General features: G+C 43.3%; 1 protein-coding gene across 2 annotated transcripts; it reads left to right on the top strand.

The window, feature by feature from the left end:
• The first annotated feature begins 863 nt into the window (after positions 1-863).
• Positions 864-18,346, top strand: orc1 (origin recognition complex, subunit 1). 2 transcript variants are annotated; one of them, XM_087830482.1, is made up of 17 exons: positions 864-1,091; positions 3,577-3,701; positions 4,305-4,477; positions 4,553-4,985; positions 6,580-6,832; positions 8,157-8,219; positions 8,770-8,871; positions 11,477-11,720; positions 11,798-11,904; positions 12,261-12,362; positions 12,497-12,668; positions 12,824-12,931; positions 14,631-14,780; positions 15,191-15,310; positions 15,408-15,577; positions 15,682-15,769; positions 17,373-18,346. In XM_087830482.1, the coding sequence occupies exons 1-17, from the start codon at positions 997-999 to the stop codon at positions 17,565-17,567; spliced, it is 2,700 nt and encodes an 899-aa protein (XP_087686608.1). In that variant the 5' UTR covers positions 864-996; the 3' UTR covers positions 17,568-18,346. The 2 variants fall into 2 exon arrangements, with proteins under 2 accessions (XP_087686608.1, XP_087686609.1); XM_087830483.1 differs by having other exon boundaries at positions 1,025-1,095.
• Positions 18,347-18,731: the final 385 nt, after the last annotated feature.

The raw sequence follows: 18,731 nt of genomic DNA, 5'->3' as shown, positions 1-18,731 counted from the left end.
ATAGTCACACATTTACTATTATGTCCATGTTATAGCACATTGAGTGAAGTTTCTGTCTCAAAATGTTAACTAAACGTTTCTAACTTTTGTTGAAAATGTGATTTGACCAGGTCATTTCAAGTATCTGGCTTGTTTTGTGACACTGTTGACCTAATGTGATTAAATTATAAATATGTCGGGTTAAACAGCTGAAAGCACCTTGATAACAGCATAGAAAAAGTTGTGCATTGAAGATGATTCTGAACCATGAAGTGTTCATCAGAACAAGCACTTCTAATTGTACTTTGGTCCTCATTGTCTTTGAAAAGCTAGAGCTGACAAAACAAACTCAGTAAACACATTTTTATCTGTATGTTTGGTATAGTAATCTGTCTTAATTACATTTTTATTTTTATGTTTTATTTATTCATTATATGGGGGAAAGTCCTGTCAGCCTTGTGCTCAGAGGGCTGCAGTCACCCATCTGTCCTGTTCTAATAAACACCTTTAGATCTGTTCAGTTTTATTCATATGGCACTACTTAACAGTCAACAAATCTTGTCTTAAGTCACTTTATACTGTAAAGTGTTAATTTAGGACAAAGTATACTGCAAATCTACAGAATTGTCCGTTTTGCCATTTAGTGAACTTCCGTAAAAAAACAAAACAAAAAACCCAGAAAATGTTCAGGCATGAATTTATCAGGACATTTGAAGAGCAAATGAAGAGCAAAGCAGAAAGTTACAGCAAGTTCATGCCTGGTGTCCTGACGCAACCCCGAAGGGCTGGAGTAATCAGCAGGGGGCAGCATGACGCCAGTGTTGGATCCTCAAGACACGAAAAAGAAAACCGGAAACTACGCATTTTTCGCGCGAAATCTCATTGCTGTCCTGTGTTGTATTTTCAGTAGATTAAATCAGAGAAGCGGGCAGATCGGCTTCGCGGTGGGGAGAAGGTTACTTTGTTTTTTGTTGTTGTAATTTTGTCCTCTGTGTGAGCTGAAATAGACGAAACAGGATGAAATATTTCACTCGAATGAAAATCAGACGAGTATATGAGTGGAGTGGAAAGCCACGAAGCTTCAACAGGAGGCTAAAAACCTACGACTATGAGTGAGTAATTATTTTTCCACCTTAAAAAAGCCTTTTTATGCTTCGTCTTTTCAATGTGATGGTTAAAATGTTTCTGTTGGAATAATTAAGGGAGGTAAGAGTCCTGCGGATGAATTAAGTAGAATGACAAACTATCAAACAACAACTATGTGATACTCATTTAAGGCAGTGGTGGGCCGCGTGATTGTGCTCTTTTGTTGTCCCTAGCCCTCGATCGCTGGGGCTGAGGACAACAACTGTCTGTTTATTTTAAAGAAGGGAAAGTCTAGCGCTCCTTGATCTTATTCTTCACTTTATGTTGTCGGCCTTTCCCTTTGATGTAGTTACAAAAATGTCAAAGTTACCAAAGTCGACACTCATACAAAGTTAACATATAATTTACTGGCATAGTTTGTTTTATTGACTTGTTGCTACCAGTTTGTCCACAGCATTGAACTCTCCCAGGTACAAAGATGGTAACTGTGTTGTGGACATCACAACTCTAATCTAGGCTCATGGGTGGAGTCAGTTTTCATGCAGTCTACCATGTTACTGTTTGCCTGGAGAGGGGCACAGTTTTAGTGATGGGTTGATGACGCCTCGTGGAATGTGTGCCACATTGGCTTTACTGTGTGTTTTTTACTGTTTGTGGACTTTAAATCCACACTGGTGGTATGACCAGATGAAAGTACTCTAACCTTTTTTCCATCTCTGGGAACTCCTTCAAGAGTGTTTGAAAAACCATTGTGCAGAGTGAGCAGTAATCAAAGCAAAGGGTGGCTATTTTGAAGAATCTAAAATATAAAAGATGTTTTTTGTAATACATAATTCCACAGGTGTTCATTTATAGTTTTGATGGCTTCTGTGAGAATCCACAATGTAAATAGTCACACATGTATTATTATGTCCATGTTGTAGCACATAGAGTGAAGTGTCTGTCTCAAAATCTTTACTAAACATTTCCAACTTAAAAATGTGATTTATGTAATGCTGACCAGGTCATTTCAAGTATGTGGCTTGTTTTGTGGACTTTAAATCCACACCGGTGTTATGACCAGATGGAAGTACTCTACCCTTCTTTCCACAGAAATCTAGAAGAACTGTTAAAGTGTATTTTCAGAAGTTTGTTAGTTATGTTTTGGTGCTTTGAAATGACCCTCCAAAAGTTGATTCTGTTCATCTGGATGTAGAGTTTTTATGCAAATTCTCATGACCATTGATCAACAACCACTGACCAAAGACCACTGATCAATGGCCATGAGTACCATTCACAGAGTTGGGGAATGGCTGCAATCACAGCATTGTAAGATGTTGACAGATGTACCCTTAGGCCCCCTCCTCGATTCAGAGATGGTCTTTCCCTTTTCATGTAAATGGCCTCCTTGACTCCGCGCTCACACCAGCGTTCCTCCCTGTGCTGTACATCCTCATCATTGAAAGAGTGTCCACTGGCCTGTAGGTGTAAATAGACTGCAGAGTCCTGGCCTGACGAGGTAGCTCTTCTGTGTTGTGCCATCCACTTCGCCAGAGGTTGTTTGGTTTCCCCGATGTATAAATCCTGGCAATCCTCCTGGCACTTAACATCGTACACTATGTTACTCTGTGTCGGGGGACCCGATCCTTGGGGTGGACCAGTTTTTGGCGCAGCATGTTTTGGGGTTTAAAAGCCACAGAGACCTGGTGTTTAGAAACCCACTTTGGCAAGGACTGCCTAAAGCTTGTACGTCAGTATGAGCAAACAGCACGTAAGGTGGCGGACTACAGGAACCACCTGAGATTCAGCCTCAGATGCCGACAAAACAGGATTACTCCTAAAAGTCTGCAAATGAGCTCTTCAGTTAAAGGCTTCCGGGCAACAAAAATCCTCCAGAAGGCACAGCATCAGCTGCTTAATGAACACGCTGCGCCGTTTTTCCCACTTGAAAAGGGGAAGACCATCTCTGAATCGAGGAGGGGGCCTAAAGGCACATCTTTCACCATCTTACAATGCTGTGATTGAAGCCATTCCCCAACTCTGTGAATGGTACTCATGGCCATTGATCAGTGGTCTTTGATCAGTGGGTTTTGGTCAGTGGTTGTTGATAAATGGTCATGAGAATTTGCATAATTATGATTAAGGAACTGACCTCCCAGCCCATTGTTCCTTCTGTGGGCTGGTTTCACTCATTATGCAAATGTACTGTTTATAAGATTGGGGAAACCTGCAGTCAGCTGAGACGGAAGAAGTCACTTGGATGAGTGACAAAACGTTTCTCCCACAAAACGCTACGTCCAGATAAACAGAATCAACTTTTGGAGATTTACTTTCCTGGATGATTGAGAATGCATCAAGACGTTTGAAATGACCCGTTTTGAAATTTTAACCCTAAACCAGAACTCAAATATCTGCTAGATGACAAAGGCATTTTGACACCATTGATCAATGTGGTTGTGTTTTGAGATTCCAGTTCATGCTCCCATAATCAGTAGTTTTTTGATTATGTTTCTTTTATCCTGTTTGTTTCAGCTCTTTTGCGATCAGTGTGGAGGGTCTCTCAAAAATCATCATCAACACAGGCCAACACATCCTCATAGAGGGGTATGATGAAGACAACCCATATGTGGCCAAAGTTACCAGGCTGTATGGTGATGGTGAGTCGTATTCACACAAGCCTGGAGCTGGCTCAGCTAACCAAGGACCTGACGTGTACTTTTCTCAACTGATGACAAATAACTTAGGCTCTGAGTTGGGACTTAACTCAAGACAGATTTGGTTCTGACCCTCAAGCTGACATGGACGTGTCTCAAGTTTGACAAACAGCTTTTTAAAATTAATTAATTGTTTTTATGAATTGACATCGAATTTGGCAACTTGAGTCCTGAGTTGGACTTGCCTTAAACGATGATACATTATTTTAGACTTGAATAACCCAAGGCGCTATCAGGGCTCACAAAATCGCTAGCTCTGGGGCGTCGGGCTAGCGATTTTGCGAGCCCTGAGCAATCAAGTCCAACACAATCAATCATTGAATGTCTCTTGGCTATCTTAAGTCTGAGATCATATTAGTGGACACTTGAAATGGTCTTGTTTCAAATAGTAATGGATTTAGAATAATTTAGAACTCGACTTGGGACTTTCTTGGACTTCAGTTGGACTAAAACAACTCGAGACTAATCTCAAACGGCCTAACTTGATATTTACTCTGTTCCACTTTGAGACACTGACTTTCTTTGTCTTGTGCCTGTCTCTTCCAGAGAATGGGCAACAGATGAAGGCAGTAGTTCAGTGGTTCATGCGTGTGTCTGAATTGCCTGTCAACAAACTGAAATTGCTTGGCAGAGATCCTCATCCGCAGGAGATCTTCTACTATGAATATCGTAATTGTGATAATGAGGTCAACGTCGAGTCCATCCTCAGGCCTGTGAAGGTGAGCTTCATTTAAATCACAAATGCTTTAAACGTCAAATGCGAAAATGTTTAATTTCCTTCCTTTATCTCCAAGGTGAAGCACCTCGACAGCAATGACCCGTTCCCTGATTCCTCTGACAAAGATACCCTGTACGTGAAGTTGTCCTGGGACTCCAAGGTCTTCGGGGTGGTGAACTCGACCGTGATGGAGTCTCCCGCTGAGCCAGCACCTGCTTCTTCACCTCCTTTCTGTCTTAAACCCTCCCTCCCAATATCACCTTCTTGCTCCCAGTCTGCAGCCACCCCCAGAGGACCCTCTCGGCGTGTCCTACCCACACCGGACCACGCCATAATGCAGAAGGCGTCATTAGGGGAAGTTGGCTGCAGCAGTGTAGGTACACCTGCCAATGTCGAGGCTGAGTCACTTCACTCGGCCACTAAACTGTCGGCATCAAAATGCCTCAGTGCCAAGAGGAGGAATGCCACGGCCAGGACGCCTGGTGTCCGAAAGAGACTGGAGCTCAGCAGTGAGTGTTCGCACAAGGATTTTAAAATGCAACCACTTTGTCGTATCAGAGAACAACAGGGCTTTTTATATATCTCTAATACCAAAAGTCGTGAAGTTTGATTAAAACCAGAATGCAAGAATTTGCAAGTCTGCGTAAATCCATTTGTTATTCACAATCGAGCATAGAAAACCTGAGAAAATGTACGATTTTAAGAACAAAAAAAGTCAAATTAAGAAGAAAAGGTTATTTATGGATGGCACCAGCACCTGGGCCATATTTGTCACTGTGTAGCATACCACCTTCTTCTTCTTTTCTTTTTTTTCCAGAAAGGAATTTTCTCCCTTCTTATCTTATATAGGATTCTAGCTCCTCAACAGAACTGGATCATTGTCATATTTATAGTTTCATGATCCAGTAAATGTTTTCAGTTGGCCAATGGCCTGGACCAGGCCAGTTCAGCACCGGGACCCTTCTACAAAACCAATATGTGGTTTGACAGGAGCAAGTTTCTCTAAACCCCGTAGATGCCTTTCAGCATTTTCGGTGCCTTTCCAGGTGTGCTGAGTCCATAAATACTAATGTACCTCCATATTATCACAGATTTAGACTCACTGATGGCCCCTCTTCCTTTTTGTCCCGACGATGCAGCATTCTTGTCTCCCAAATTTCTAGTTTCAATTTATTTGACCAAGCAACAGTTTTCAACTTTGTCTCAGTCCATTTTAAATGACCTACGACCCAAAGAAGACGAAGTGTTTCTGGATCATGTTCATGAAGAAGCTTTCAGGGCGACTGTGGCTCAAGAGTTGGGAGTTCGCCTTGTAATCGGAAGGTTGCCAGTTCGAGCCCCAGCTCAGACAGTCTCGGTCGTTGTGTCCTTGGGCAAGACACTTCACCTGCCGCCTACTGGTGTTGGCCAGAAGGGCCGATGGCGCGATATGGCAGCCTCGCTTCTGTCAGTCTGCCCCAGGGCAGCTGTGGCTACAACTGTAGCTTGCCTCCACCAGTGTGTGAATGGGTGGATGACTGGGTGTGTAAAGCGCTTTGGGGTCCCTAGGTGGGACTAGTAAAAGCGCTATACAAATACAGGCCATTTACCATTTACCATTCTAGAAGCTTCCTAGCCCACGCAATGATTTCCATGACAGATCTGAGTTCTGTGAAGCTTGAAAGCCCACAGATTACAGGAATCCAAGACTGATTTTCGGCCGTGTCCTTGATGATAAGATATTCAAAGTCTTGGCTTTTATGTTGAGAAACATTTTTCTGAATTTATTCCACAATTTGTAGATGTATTTGCAGATTTAGTGACAATGCCCATCTTTACGTCTCTGAGCTTTTTAATCCAATCCTGCTGCAGTTGATGTTCATTTTAGAGTATTTAAAAGCACTTTTTTAGCCCTTTGATTTGTTCTATTGTGAATAAAATATGGGTTAGAGATTTGCAATTCATTACATTTTCTTATTTATTGACATTGTAAACAGAATCCCACGTTTTGGGGCCAATACCTTACAATATGAAGCGCCTTGAAGCGGCTGTTGTGATTTGGCGCTATATAAATAAAACTGCATTAAGTGAATAAAACTCTGTTGTCCATCTTTGTCCTGTCAGGTCCAGACAAGTCAGTGACAGGTGAAGAAGTCCTGAGTCAGCTGCTAAATGAAGAGTTGGAATCAAAGGTGACACTGACTCGCAGGCGTCCTCCCTCTGCCGCTCATCCTCTGCCCGTCACCCACAGCCTCACACCCCTGAGGAAGGCCCACAGACCCACCGGTGCTCGGTGTGGTGTCCCCTCATCTGTCTTCCTCAACAAACTCTCTGATTCGGATAGCCCTCTGTCACCAGCCAAGGATGACTCCACAAGGTCAGCGGCGTCTCGCACACAACACACTGAGACCCAGTCATTTAATTATGTAAATTCAACCGTCACACAGTTTACAATATGCAGTAGAAACTCTTAAGTTAGGTTTAGGATTTTCAAGTTAAGATTGAAAAATTAAGAGGTTTTCATTGACACTCACAGCTTCCTACTTTCAGCTTACGGTCCGTTTAGGTTTAGCTTGTTTTAAACTTTTCAAACGCAAAGATAAACGGGTCGAAACCAGAAAGCTTCTATATTTAGTTTTTTAAAATGACTTAAACTCGATGTAAACATACATACTTGTAGTGAAAGGGGTTGTTGTAGCTCAGGAGGTGGAGCCTGATTTTTATACTGGTCAAAACAGGTACAACAGTTCAAAGGAATGTGAGCATAATTAGGTTATTGGTTTAAAACCTGAGATAACTGGTATAAAACCAAGCACACTGGTGCCACTTTCAGTCCTTGGGAGGTGATGAAATGGTGACTGGTTCAACAAAGAACTTGGTTAGGACACAGAGGATAAGCGATGCCACTCCAAGGAGAGTATACAGTGGTGTGAAAAAGCGTTTGCCCCCTTACTAATATCTTCTCTTTTTTATGTTTGTCACACTTTAGTATTTGTTGTTGTTTGATGCTCTGAAACATTTGACAAAGACAACAAACATGCACTTACTAAATAAAGGTGTTTATTATTAAAAGGGGGGATCCAAACCTACATAGCCCTGTGTGGGGGAAAAAGTGACCCCCTCCCCTTCTTATGGTGACTCTACCATAAGAAAGAGACTAGGCAAGAAATGGCCGGCATGGCAGGAATATCCTAAAAATTTGTGCAAAATATTGTGTGGATGAAGAGAGAAAAGTTGAACCTTTTGGAAGGTGTGTTTCACATCTCATGATAGTAACAGCATTTCAGAAAAGGAAGATCATACTAACAGCTGGATGTGATGGTGGTAGTGTGATGGTCTGGGGCAGGTCAGGACCTGGACGACTTGCTGTGGTAAATGAACCATGAATGCTGCTGTCTGCCAAAACACCCCAGTCCAGCCATCTGTTTGTGACCTCAAGCTAAAGCACACCTCAGGTCTGCAGCAGGACAATGATCCAAAGTCCACCTTTGAATGGCTTAAGAAAAACAAAATGAAGACTTTGGAGGGGCCTGGTTGAAGTCCTGACCTGAATTCGACTGAGATGCTGTGGCATGACCTTAAAAGGGCGGTTCATGCTGGAAAACCCTCCAATGTGGCTGAATTATAACAATTCTGCAAAGATGAGTGGGTCAGAATCCCATTTTCAAATGTTGTAACAAGTCCTGTGTGTTTTCAAACAGAGCTACAACTGTGTCACAAAAGAAAGAGCTGAAAACCATTAAAGAGCCAGTCCTCAGTGTTCTGTGAGTACACTCATCCATACATTTACCCTTCATAATCTTTCACTCTGCACACAGACAGCACCGCGTGATGCTAACGTGACCTGTTTATCGTTGTTGTTTCAGCATGTTTGGCTTGCTACAGTTTGTATCCAGTTCTACTTTTTTCTTAGAAGTATCAACTGATACAATGATTTTGAAATTGATACAATAGCTGCATCTACTAAAAATGTCAAAATTTTGAATTTGATTCTAATTGACCTTGACTTCAAGATTAGAGGTCAGAGTTTTCTGAAAATCTTGCGAATGTGATCATTTGAGAACGATTCAATGTGTGATTTTTAAAGTTTATGTCTGGTTAGTGGTTTCTTGTGCTGACTAATTTTAGATTGAATTCATGAGAAGGAATAAAAATGTACCAGGTTGACCCGACTAACATTCATATTCACATACAAGTCACACACACTGTGCATTTGATATATATGTTGAATTTAAGATGTGGTTTTTGTTATGTAGACTAAACCAAAAATTACAGGCTGTTCCTCTTATACCCGTCCATGTGTTGTGTGTGTAGAGCGGAGGTGGAGAATGAAAAGTCTCCAATGGTCACCGAAACACCGAGGAGCTCTAAGAGGAAGTCGGCCATGCTGGTGTCATCACGCATCAAGAAACAGCTGTGAGTGCAAAAGTGGATCCATGGGATCTCTCTTATTTTTACATACAGTGGTGTGAAAGAGTGCATGTATATGCCTGTTTGTATGTGCAGTTATGCAAAACAACCCTGCAGGCAGTCTTGAAACTTGATCGTGGCTCAAGAGTTGAGTGTTCGTCTTGTAATCATAAGGTCGCCGGTTCGAGCCCCGGCTCAGACAGTCTCGGTCGTTGTGTCCTTGGGCAAGACACTTCACCTACCGCCTACTGGTGTTGGCCAGAGGGGCCGATGGCGCGATATGGCAGCCTCAGCACTAGTTTGATCGGTTGGTTAGCCATCACCAGTTTGTCCATCTGTGTCTACAAGACCCACAGGATCTTAGCTCGGTCATTCTCAGCCACCCTAGGGGCATATATTCCAGGCCACACTCGGCACAGATGTTTCTGCACACTATGCCGGCCACTTGGTTATGGCGTTCCATGTATGCCTTGCCTGCTAGTATCTTGCACCCTGCTGTTATGTGCTGGATTGTCTCAGTGGCATCTTTACACAGCCTGCACCTGGGGTCTTGCCTGGTGTGGTAGACCCCAGCCTCTATGGATCTTGTACTCAGAGCTTGTTCCTGTGCTGCCATGATTAGTGCCTCTGTGCTGTCTTTCGGTCCAGCTTTGTCCAGCCACTGGTAGGATTTTGGGATGTCAGCCACCTCCACTATTTGCCAGTGGTACATACTGTGCAGGGTCCTGTTCTTTCTCAAGTTTCTGCTGCCTGAGGTATTCATAATGCACACATCATCTTCTTGATGATCACGGATGTTTGTTTCATCCTGGATATTGGTTCTGACACCCACTAGTACTCACCCTTGTTCCTTTCACTTAGCACACTTTCTCAGGATGCTCGAGTTTGTGGAAACCCTCCATGGATGATAAGGAGCTTTCTTGTCTTGTTGTCAGTGGCATCTGTCTCCTTCTTTTGCCAGCTTATTATCTCAGCAGGATATCTTGTGCTGGCAGGGCATAGATGTTGATTGCCCGGATCTTGTTGTTGGTTGCAGCTTTCCTAGCGGCCCTTTCATGCTTCCCATTTGCCTGTGGTATTCCAAGGTACTTGTAGCTTTCTGCAATGCTGCCTTCTGGTAGTTCTGACTGCCTTCCCTATCCTTGTTACCATGTGACTACACTCCAGTGTTGTTGGTGTAGTATCCACTGGTGTGGATCAGTTAACTGATGTGTCATTCACTCTTGGCATACAGCTCGGTGTCATCCATGTGGCGGAGGTGCTGACGATTGCTCCATTTCGTAGTCGGTATCCTTAGCTAGTCTTGTTGACGATTTGGCTGAGGTGGTTCAGGTCTTTGCGAAACGGCAGCAATGACAGAGCATCTCACTGGAAAATCCCACACTTAATGGCAACTTGTGCAACCGGCTTATAGTTTGCCATCGACTTTCTGATGGCGAATTTGTTTGTGTCCATGTGCGTGCAGCGTGATGGTTAGCACTGTTTCTCTTCACATGCAAGGCCTTGAATAGTCAGGCCCCATCTTATCTTAATGACCTTAAAGTACCATATCAGCCCATTAGAGCACTTCTCTCTTGGACTTCAGGCTTACTTGGGGTTCCTAGGATATTTAAAAGTAGAAGAGCATTAGGCTGTATAAATAAGGATGATCTGATATCGTCGTGTTGGTGTTGTTCCAGGATCAACATTGCAAGTGACCAATCACATTGTTGTGACGTTATTCTTCGGCGTGCCAAGCCATTCGTGCATTTATGAAATTCCAATGTTCCAAGGACAATATCAATTCTGCTTAGCGTTTATTAAAGGGTCAGGGTCAGGATCCATTGATCGGCGGACAGAGGCGGTTTCTCGCAGCTTAAGTACAGTTTTTTGTTTTACGGCGGTTTTTCCCGAAGTCGCAAAAGTATGACGTCACAACATTCTGATTGGTCACTTGCAATGTTGATCCTGGAACAACATTTACTATGTTGATCCTGGAACAACACCAACACGACAATATCAGATCATGCGTATAAATAAACCTGAATTGAATGGAAAGTTGAACGTTCTGAGTTCGACTCAAACAACTAGTCGAAGCCTTTCTGTGTGGAGTTTGCATGTTCTCTCCAGGTACACCGGCTTCCTCTGAAGTTAATTACATCTAAATTGTGCATAAGTATGAATGTGAAAGTGAAGGCTTGTCTTTGTGCATCAGGCTGCCGACCTGTACAGGGTGTACCCCACCTCTTGTCCAGTGATTGCCACATCATAAAGTCACGCATGAATATGTGGAGCAAAATTAAGTATAATTAGTGAGTGTTGTTTGAAACCACACAGTGTGCATAATTTATTTATAAGGGCCAGTGAGCTTCCAGGCCTTAAAACAAGCAATAAGAAATACCTGGATTAAAGGTGTGAGGGCACCATTACTGCTGCTTGAAGCTTGAATTAACACGATCGTTAATGTTCACACCCTTTCTGTTGATTATTTTTTTAACTTATGTTAAAAAATGTTAAAGTCTTATGTAGCCTGTGTTTTGGCTTCGTAGCACCACCAGAATCAAACGTTAACAAAGTGAAACACGACTTGTAAATCTTAAGGGTGTCTGAGCCGCCTTATGTGTTCCATCAGGAATCTTCTGGAAAACCATCAGGACCTAAACTCATCCGGAGAGGAAGAGGATGAGTTTGTTCCATCTAAGAATGACTTGCTGAGCAGCAGCGAAGAGGAGGGTCAAGATGAGGATGGGCCGAATATTGATGATCAAGTGACAGCGAAGAAGTTCCGATATGTTGCAACGGGTTCTCGCAGTTCTCGTTCAAAACAGAAATCTTACTCCTCAGCGAGAACGCAACGAAGAACTCCCGCAAAGAAGGTGACGAAGACCAGACGCACACTGATATTCAGACATGAGATCACCACTTTCTCACCGTCTCTCTCCTATTTTTACAGATCTCGCCGGGAACGCCCAAAACCCCCCGTCATGCCACGCCCAGCATCCCCATCAGGTCCTTGCAGACCCAACAGCCGGCTAACATCCTGGAGGAAGCCAGAACCAGGTGAGCTCACGGTAGACACAAGTGACAGGACTCAGAAAACTAAACTTTCTTTGTTGCGGTGCAGACACATCAGATGGTGAGCATGAGCTGTTGTATGATGTGTTTGAACCGCAACCACAGTGCAGCAACAATGCATGCACCCTTCAGGTGGACTTTGAGTGTCCTTGAAAGTCAAACAGGAACAACTGTGTTATTGTGTCTGCAGCTGACCTTTTAGTCGCGTATGTGTGAGGGCTGTAGTAAAGCACGTTGCAGTCACGAAGTAGAAGATGGAGAGTTGGTGCAGTAAAAGTTTACTTGCAGATCGACTGAAATTTAAACTGTTGTATTTTAATGAGTTCTTCCTCTTTTATCAGGCTGCATGTGTCATCGGTGCCAGAGTCTCTGCCCTGCAGGGAGCAGGAGTTTCAGGACATCTACAGCTTTGTGGAAAGCAAGATCATTGACAACACAGGAGGGTGAGAGAAAGCTTTTAGCAGTCTTACTGGAGTCGCATCTGCACACTTCAGGGTTTACATGTCTCGAGGCTATTGTTGTTTTTGTTTGTTTGTTTTGTCTTTTTTTGAAAAACTGGGATTTTGTTTTATTACAGGTGCATGTACATCTCTGGTGTGCCAGGAACTGGAAAGACAGCGACAGTTCATGAGGTGATTCGCTGTCTGCAGCACGCAGCTGACATGGATGAAATCCCTTCATTCCACTTCATCGAGATCAATGGGATGAAAATGACAGACCCACACCAGGCCTACGTCCAAATCCTACAGGTGGGAATGAAGCTTTTTCACAGCCGCTGCAGGCTTTAGTCAACTAATAATCAGCAGCTCGGGTTTCAGTGTGGTGGCCAAGGATACTTTGACACATGGGCTATCTGCTGACCTGCCGTATAAACGTCTCTCATTTATTTATCTCATCCCTGCAGAAACTGACTGGTCAGAAAGCCACACCTGACCACGCAGCAGTTCTGCTGGAAAAGAGATTCAGCAACCTAGCGCCCAGGAAGGAGACTATTGTGCTGCTTGTGGATGAAGTAAGAACAATTTTTTTTTCTTTTCTTTTAAAGAGGAATTTTTTTCCCGCTTATCCTTATCATAGTCATGGGGGCCCGGAGCTTATCCTGGCTACAATAGAGCAAAAGGCAGGGGACACACTCAGTATATCAACAGTGTGCCACAGGGCTAACACAGAGATGTGCACTTACATTGACAAATACGGGCAATTTAGAGTCACCAATTAACCCAACCCTAGTAACCGCATGTCTGTGGACTGTGGAGGAAGCCGGAGTACCCGGAGAGAACCCACAGAGACACATGAGGAACATGCAAACTCCACACAGAAAGTCGACTCAGGACCTTCTCCCTGTGAGGTGCTAACAGTGCTAACCACCATGCCACCATGTGGCGTGAGAACAATTTTAGCATTCTTAAATTATATTCTGTGAGCAAAGCCCCTGACTTCACATTCACTTGTTGACCATTTATCACAAGGTAACTGGTATTCTGCCTAATAGTCTGAGAAATGTAGGTTGCTCTCATACAGTGATACGATGCCATCTGCACATCAAGTACAGTCGTGAAGTTTCCTTGATATTAAATATTCCACAATCAGCTGTTTGTGGTATTATGACAAGTCAGGCACAAAGTGGAAAGCCACATAAAATCACTAAGTAGGGTCAACGAATGCTGAGTTGCGTGGTGTCCAGAGGTCAGCAACGCTCTGTAGAGTCAGTCGCTATAGACCTCTAAACTCAGATTAGCTCGAGAACCGTGTGTAGACAGCTTTCCATTGAAACCCATGCAGCTGCATACAATCCTTAAATCATAAAGCACAATGCAAAGCAATGAACGCAGTGGTGTAAAGCATGTCAGCACTGGACTGTAGAGCAGAGGAGACAAATCATGCTTCTCTGTCTGGCAATCCGATGGACAAGTGTGGGTTTGCCTGTCTGCCTGCATTGTGCCAAGTATAAAGTTTGGTGGTGTGGGGGCCATATTATGGAGTTGGGTTATTTTCAAGGGCCTGGTTTGTAGTTCCAGAGAAAGGAAATCTTAATGCTTCAGCAGAACGAGACATTTTGAACGATTTCATGCTCCCAACTACGTTGGAACAGTTTGGGGGTGGCTCCTTCCTGCACACCGCTGCACAAAGCAAGATCTATAAAGACCTGCATGAGCAGGTTTGGTGCGGTAGAACTTGACTGGCCTGCACAGAGTCCCCACCTCAGCTGTATAGAACATCTTTGCGATAAAACAGACCTGAGTCTATAAACCGGACTTTGTCGTCCAACCAGAATGTCTGACCTATATTTGGAAATATAGTCTATTTAGTTTTAACAAGTTCATGTCTGGTTGGGATGTGTGCATCACAGAGGCCGATATTACTCTAATTAGTAATATAAATCATACTGGATAACAGTTTGTTCTGTCTCTCTGTGTTAGCCATGTGTTAGGTTGGTGACCTATCCAGGGTGTGCCCCGCCTCTCACCCTATGATAGCTGGGATAGGCTCCAGCCCCCTCCCACCCGTAACCCTTTCCCCTGTAAGGATGAGCGGGAAGAGGATGGATGGATAATTTTTGCTAAACATGTTGCAGAACCCCAGGTTCCTCAGGAAATGGTGCCTGCTCACACCATGTATAGAGCCTGTGTGCTTGTCTGTCACTTTTAACTAAGAATTGTGACAGCAGAATAACCATCCTGTACTATACTTTTTGTTTCGGCCCGCTTTAGTTAGACCTGCTGTGGACGAGGAAGCAGAACGTCATGTACAACCTGTTCGATTGGCCGACACGGCGTCATGCTCGCCTGGTGGTGCTGACCATCGCCAACACAATGGATCTGCCCGAGAGAATCCTGATCAACAGAGTGGCCAGTAGACTGGTGAGACTGTGATTAAACACTGCTATTCTTTACGTTCCCTGACAGCAATACTATGAATGATGGTTTAAAGGTCACTGCTGTGTGGTAAAAAGATTTGAGCATGAAGCCAAAGCTGCAATTTACTGGCTGATTTATGTTCCTGCCCGCACGTGGACACAAGCTAAAGCTACTATGACAAAGTATAGTAACAGAAATGCACTTGTGTAATTCTCATTCAAGTGTCAGACTGTGTTAAACAATTTGACATCACTTTACTTCCTGTCTTTTCGAGATAATTTCTTTTACTTATTTTGCTTTTCGGCCCTTTGAATATCTGAATAATAATACAACAACTAAATATCTCATTCAGATGACTTGTAGGAAAAAAACATAAACTAAAAGCCACTGATCATTTGCATTGCTGCTTCCAGGGTTTGACCAGGATGTCATTCCAGCCATACAGCTTCAAGCAGTTGCAGGAGATCATCATGTCCAGGCTGAACAAGTTGAAGGCCTTTGAGGAGGACGCTCTGCAGTTGGCGTCCAGGAAGGTTGGCAACCAGATTGTCTTTAATGCAGTCTCACCCGCTCTGTTGTGTACTCACCTGCCCACCGTCAAGTCACGTCCGTGTCCCTCATATCTGGCAGGTGGCTGCTCTGTCCGGTGATGCTCGCCGATGTTTGGACATCTGTCGGCGGGCAACGGAGATCTGTGAGCACTCAGCTGCTGACCCTTCCTCCGCAGGATTGGTGGGAATGAGTCACGTGATGGAAGCACTGAATGAGATGTTTTCCTCTGCCTACATCACTGCCATCAGGTGAGACCAAACCTTTGGTCACATTAGTAATGCACGCTGTAGAGATGTGCATTGGCAGCTGTAAGGAGAAGTGACCGATGTGGGGTTTTTTTTTCCTTCTTCAGGTGTGCGTCAACACAGGAGCAGCTCTTCCTCAGAGCTGTTATTGCAGAGTTTAGGCGGCTGGGATTGGAAGAGGCGACTTTCCAACAGGTGAGAAATATAAAACAACTAAAGTTACTAAAACAAAACCAACAAGCCTCTATAGACTGTATATGAAACGATTCCATAAGTTGATTTACTTTTTTAAAGGCTTCAATAAATACACATTTAAAGAATAAAACACAGACCTTAAATCTAACATGAATGCAGATATTCATTCATAATATTCTAGAAATCGTGTTTCGCTGGCTGTTCTGTGAGGAATTAGATGAGCTCAGAAACACAGGCCTATATCTTTATTTAGATTGCGCTCTATCTCTGTGCGCTCTATCTCTGTGCGCTCTATCTCTGTGCGCTCTATCTCTGTGCGCTCTATCTCTGTGCGCTCTATCTCTGTGCGCTCTATCTCTGTGCGCTCTATCTCTGTGCGCTCTATCTCTGTGCGCTCTATCTCTGTGCGCTCTATCTCTGTGCGCTCTATCTCTACATCACACATGTTGACCGAGGTGGTGCAGGAGAAAACTCATCTGTTATGATGATAAATCACTGGGCTTTCAGCTTACCCAGCTCCAGTCGTCGTTAACTGGAGGTGAATGAGAGAGATCTCTGCAGTGTCCTAAAGAATGAAATGCGTGTAGATTTCAGTGACAATGGCAGTAATGCTTGCATAGTATCCAGAGGATGTTGCATTGGAATAACTTCCTGTATATTCTCTCTAAATAAGCCTTGGTACTGCCCCATTTTAGAGTCTGACAATGGGCCCAATGATTTCATCCCAAAACCTAGTGGCCCTCAGGGCTGTTGCCTATCCTGTAGCGGTCTGTGCATCCCTCCATGCCTGTGTTTTACCAGACCATCACTGGTCCACCTCAGCATGACCCATCAGTCATGCTGAACGATGTAACAGGCAGCATAATTTTCTGTACAGATTCTCCACAGTCTTTATGTTTGTCACATGTGTTTAGAATGAGCCTGCTGTATTCTGTAAAAAGCATCTATGTACCTGCCAGTTCTGGTTCTCTATGGCAAAGGCCAGTCTTGCTCCATGGCACTGAGCATAGGGACCACTAGAGGGTGCCATGCAACCAGTAGTACGCTGGTCAGAAAAGATGAGGGAAAATTTTCAGTTTCCGCTTCCTGCAAAACCATCCCTGTGTTGGGGTTTCTCATTGTTACCCCTCTAGTGCACTTGTTAATTTAATTTAAACCTGCTGAAATGAATTAACCCTCTCAGCTACTTAACTAACCTGATATCCTCTTAATTAGGGTTATATTAGCACAGAAATCGTTAAAAGTAGGACCTTTTTTTTTTTTAAAATGGGGATTTAAAACTTGTAATAGGCAGCTTTAGCTCTCTTTGCCTGTGTGCCAATTCCATGAATGTTTCAACTTATAAACCTTTTTTCCCTCAAACAAAATGTGTGATGATTGACACACACAAAAAACATCAATAGTTTACTCTGTTACTACAATAATTGATAGACGCAGCCCAAATGTTCTACAGTTATAAGCTTAAAAGGCTACACATAAAGATAACAACTGTAGCTGATTGTGTCATTTTAACACAGTCCACTTTCACATTGCACTGTGGAATTGGAGTGCTGTGTCTCAACTTGAAATGCAACATCAGGTCCCCTTGTGTTTTGTATGCCAGGTGTTCGTGCAGCACCAAGCTCTCTGTCGGATTGAAGGTCTTCGGCCCATCGGTGTCTCGGAGGGTCTGGCTGTTTGTCAGCATCTGGGAGCCTGCAGGCTGCTGCTGCTGGAACCGAGTCACCTGGGAGTCCTGCAGCGCATCCGACTCAACGTCAGCCAGGATGACATCTTTTATGCCTTGAAAGCTGACTGAAGGGGGAGTCTTTCACACAAACTGAACAATGACAGAAAAGTGAACCCTCGTCCACGGATTTCAGTTATGAGCTTAAATCTTTGCCCCAATTTTACTGGAAGATTTTCTTCTGTCTCTGGATTTTATTTTTTATTATTCAGTTTTAAATGTACAATAAAACTCTTTACTAATCCCTCAGTTGCTTTCTTGGAGTAATATTAAAACCTCTTTGATTATAGTTTCCTTAGAGTTTTAGCTGCACTTTAGGGATCAGGAACACTCCTGCTGTAAAGAAACTTAAAGACGCTTCTCTGCTAGCAGAGTTCGATCAGAGTTTAATATGGAAAACACATCACCATCATGACTGTGGACCATGTTGCTGATTCACTGAAGCACAACTCTTTTCTCTGTGAACCAAGGAATACTTTTTTTTTTTTTGATAATCATTATGTAGCATATCTACATTTTGTACATTAAACAAGTTGTTCATTAACACAAACCCATGTTTGTTTAATGTCAATGATCTGAAGCTACAAACAAATGAATTTAAGTGTTGTGCTTCTGCTGTAGGTTTTGTGACCTACATGTTTATTTTTTGTTTTTGACCTATGTGGTATATGTGATTTAAGATATTATGTGGTTTTCGAGAAGAAATCAAACTCATTTGACGATGGATATTTGGCATGCAGACCGCAATAGTCAGGGATCAAGCCATCAACCTTCCAATTAGTAGATGAACTGCTCTACCTCGCGAGCTACACCCCTGAACCAGCAGTATGTACAAACACCATAAAGTGTAGCAGCCTCACTGCATGGTGACAGTCAATAAACTAGTGGCTGATATATTAAAACTGCAAGATCGTTTATAATGATTGAACAGCACATGGATTAACAGTGTGAAAACACTGAATATGGATCTTTTAAACAGCATTTAGTTGTCGTCCTGTTTTCCTGTCAATTTGGCTTGAGGTCTGACAAGAAAACTCATCATTGTGTCAGGGAAACACGGAGAGAAAGCCCGAGTGAGCCGATGCTGGAGTTTGATAAATACAAGTCGGATACTCTGCTGGATGCATATGAATGAAAACTCAGACTACTCTGCTATTGGTGTAGGCTGCTGGGGAATTCCCATGATGCACTGAGTGTTTCCCCTTCACTCACCTTTTTCACTCCTCACGTGTTTGT

This window comes from Neolamprologus brichardi, chromosome 17, assembly GCF_056152115.1.
Source record: "Neolamprologus brichardi isolate AB-2024 chromosome 17, ASM5615211v1, whole genome shotgun sequence".
In the NCBI taxonomy this organism is placed as follows: domain Eukaryota; kingdom Metazoa; phylum Chordata; class Actinopteri; order Cichliformes; family Cichlidae; genus Neolamprologus; species Neolamprologus brichardi.
The sequence above is the reverse complement of the archived record's forward strand: the minus strand, read 5'-3'. Positions and strand labels throughout refer to the sequence as shown.

What these genes read in the sequence shown, in the direction of transcription:
- orc1 (XM_087830482.1), top strand. Translation starts at nt 997, where the DNA reads ATGAAATATTTCACTCGAATGAAAATCAGACGAGTATATGAGTGGAGT. An exon ending in TACCAGGCTGTATGGTGATG is followed by an intron (nt 3,702 to 4,304) that starts GTGAGTCGTATT and finishes TGTCTCTTCCAG; the next exon opens with AGAATGGGCAACAGATGAAG. An exon ending in GCCTACATCACTGCCATCAG is followed by an intron (nt 15,578 to 15,681) that starts GTGAGACCAAAC and finishes TTCCTTCTTCAG; the next exon opens with GTGTGCGTCAACACAGGAGC.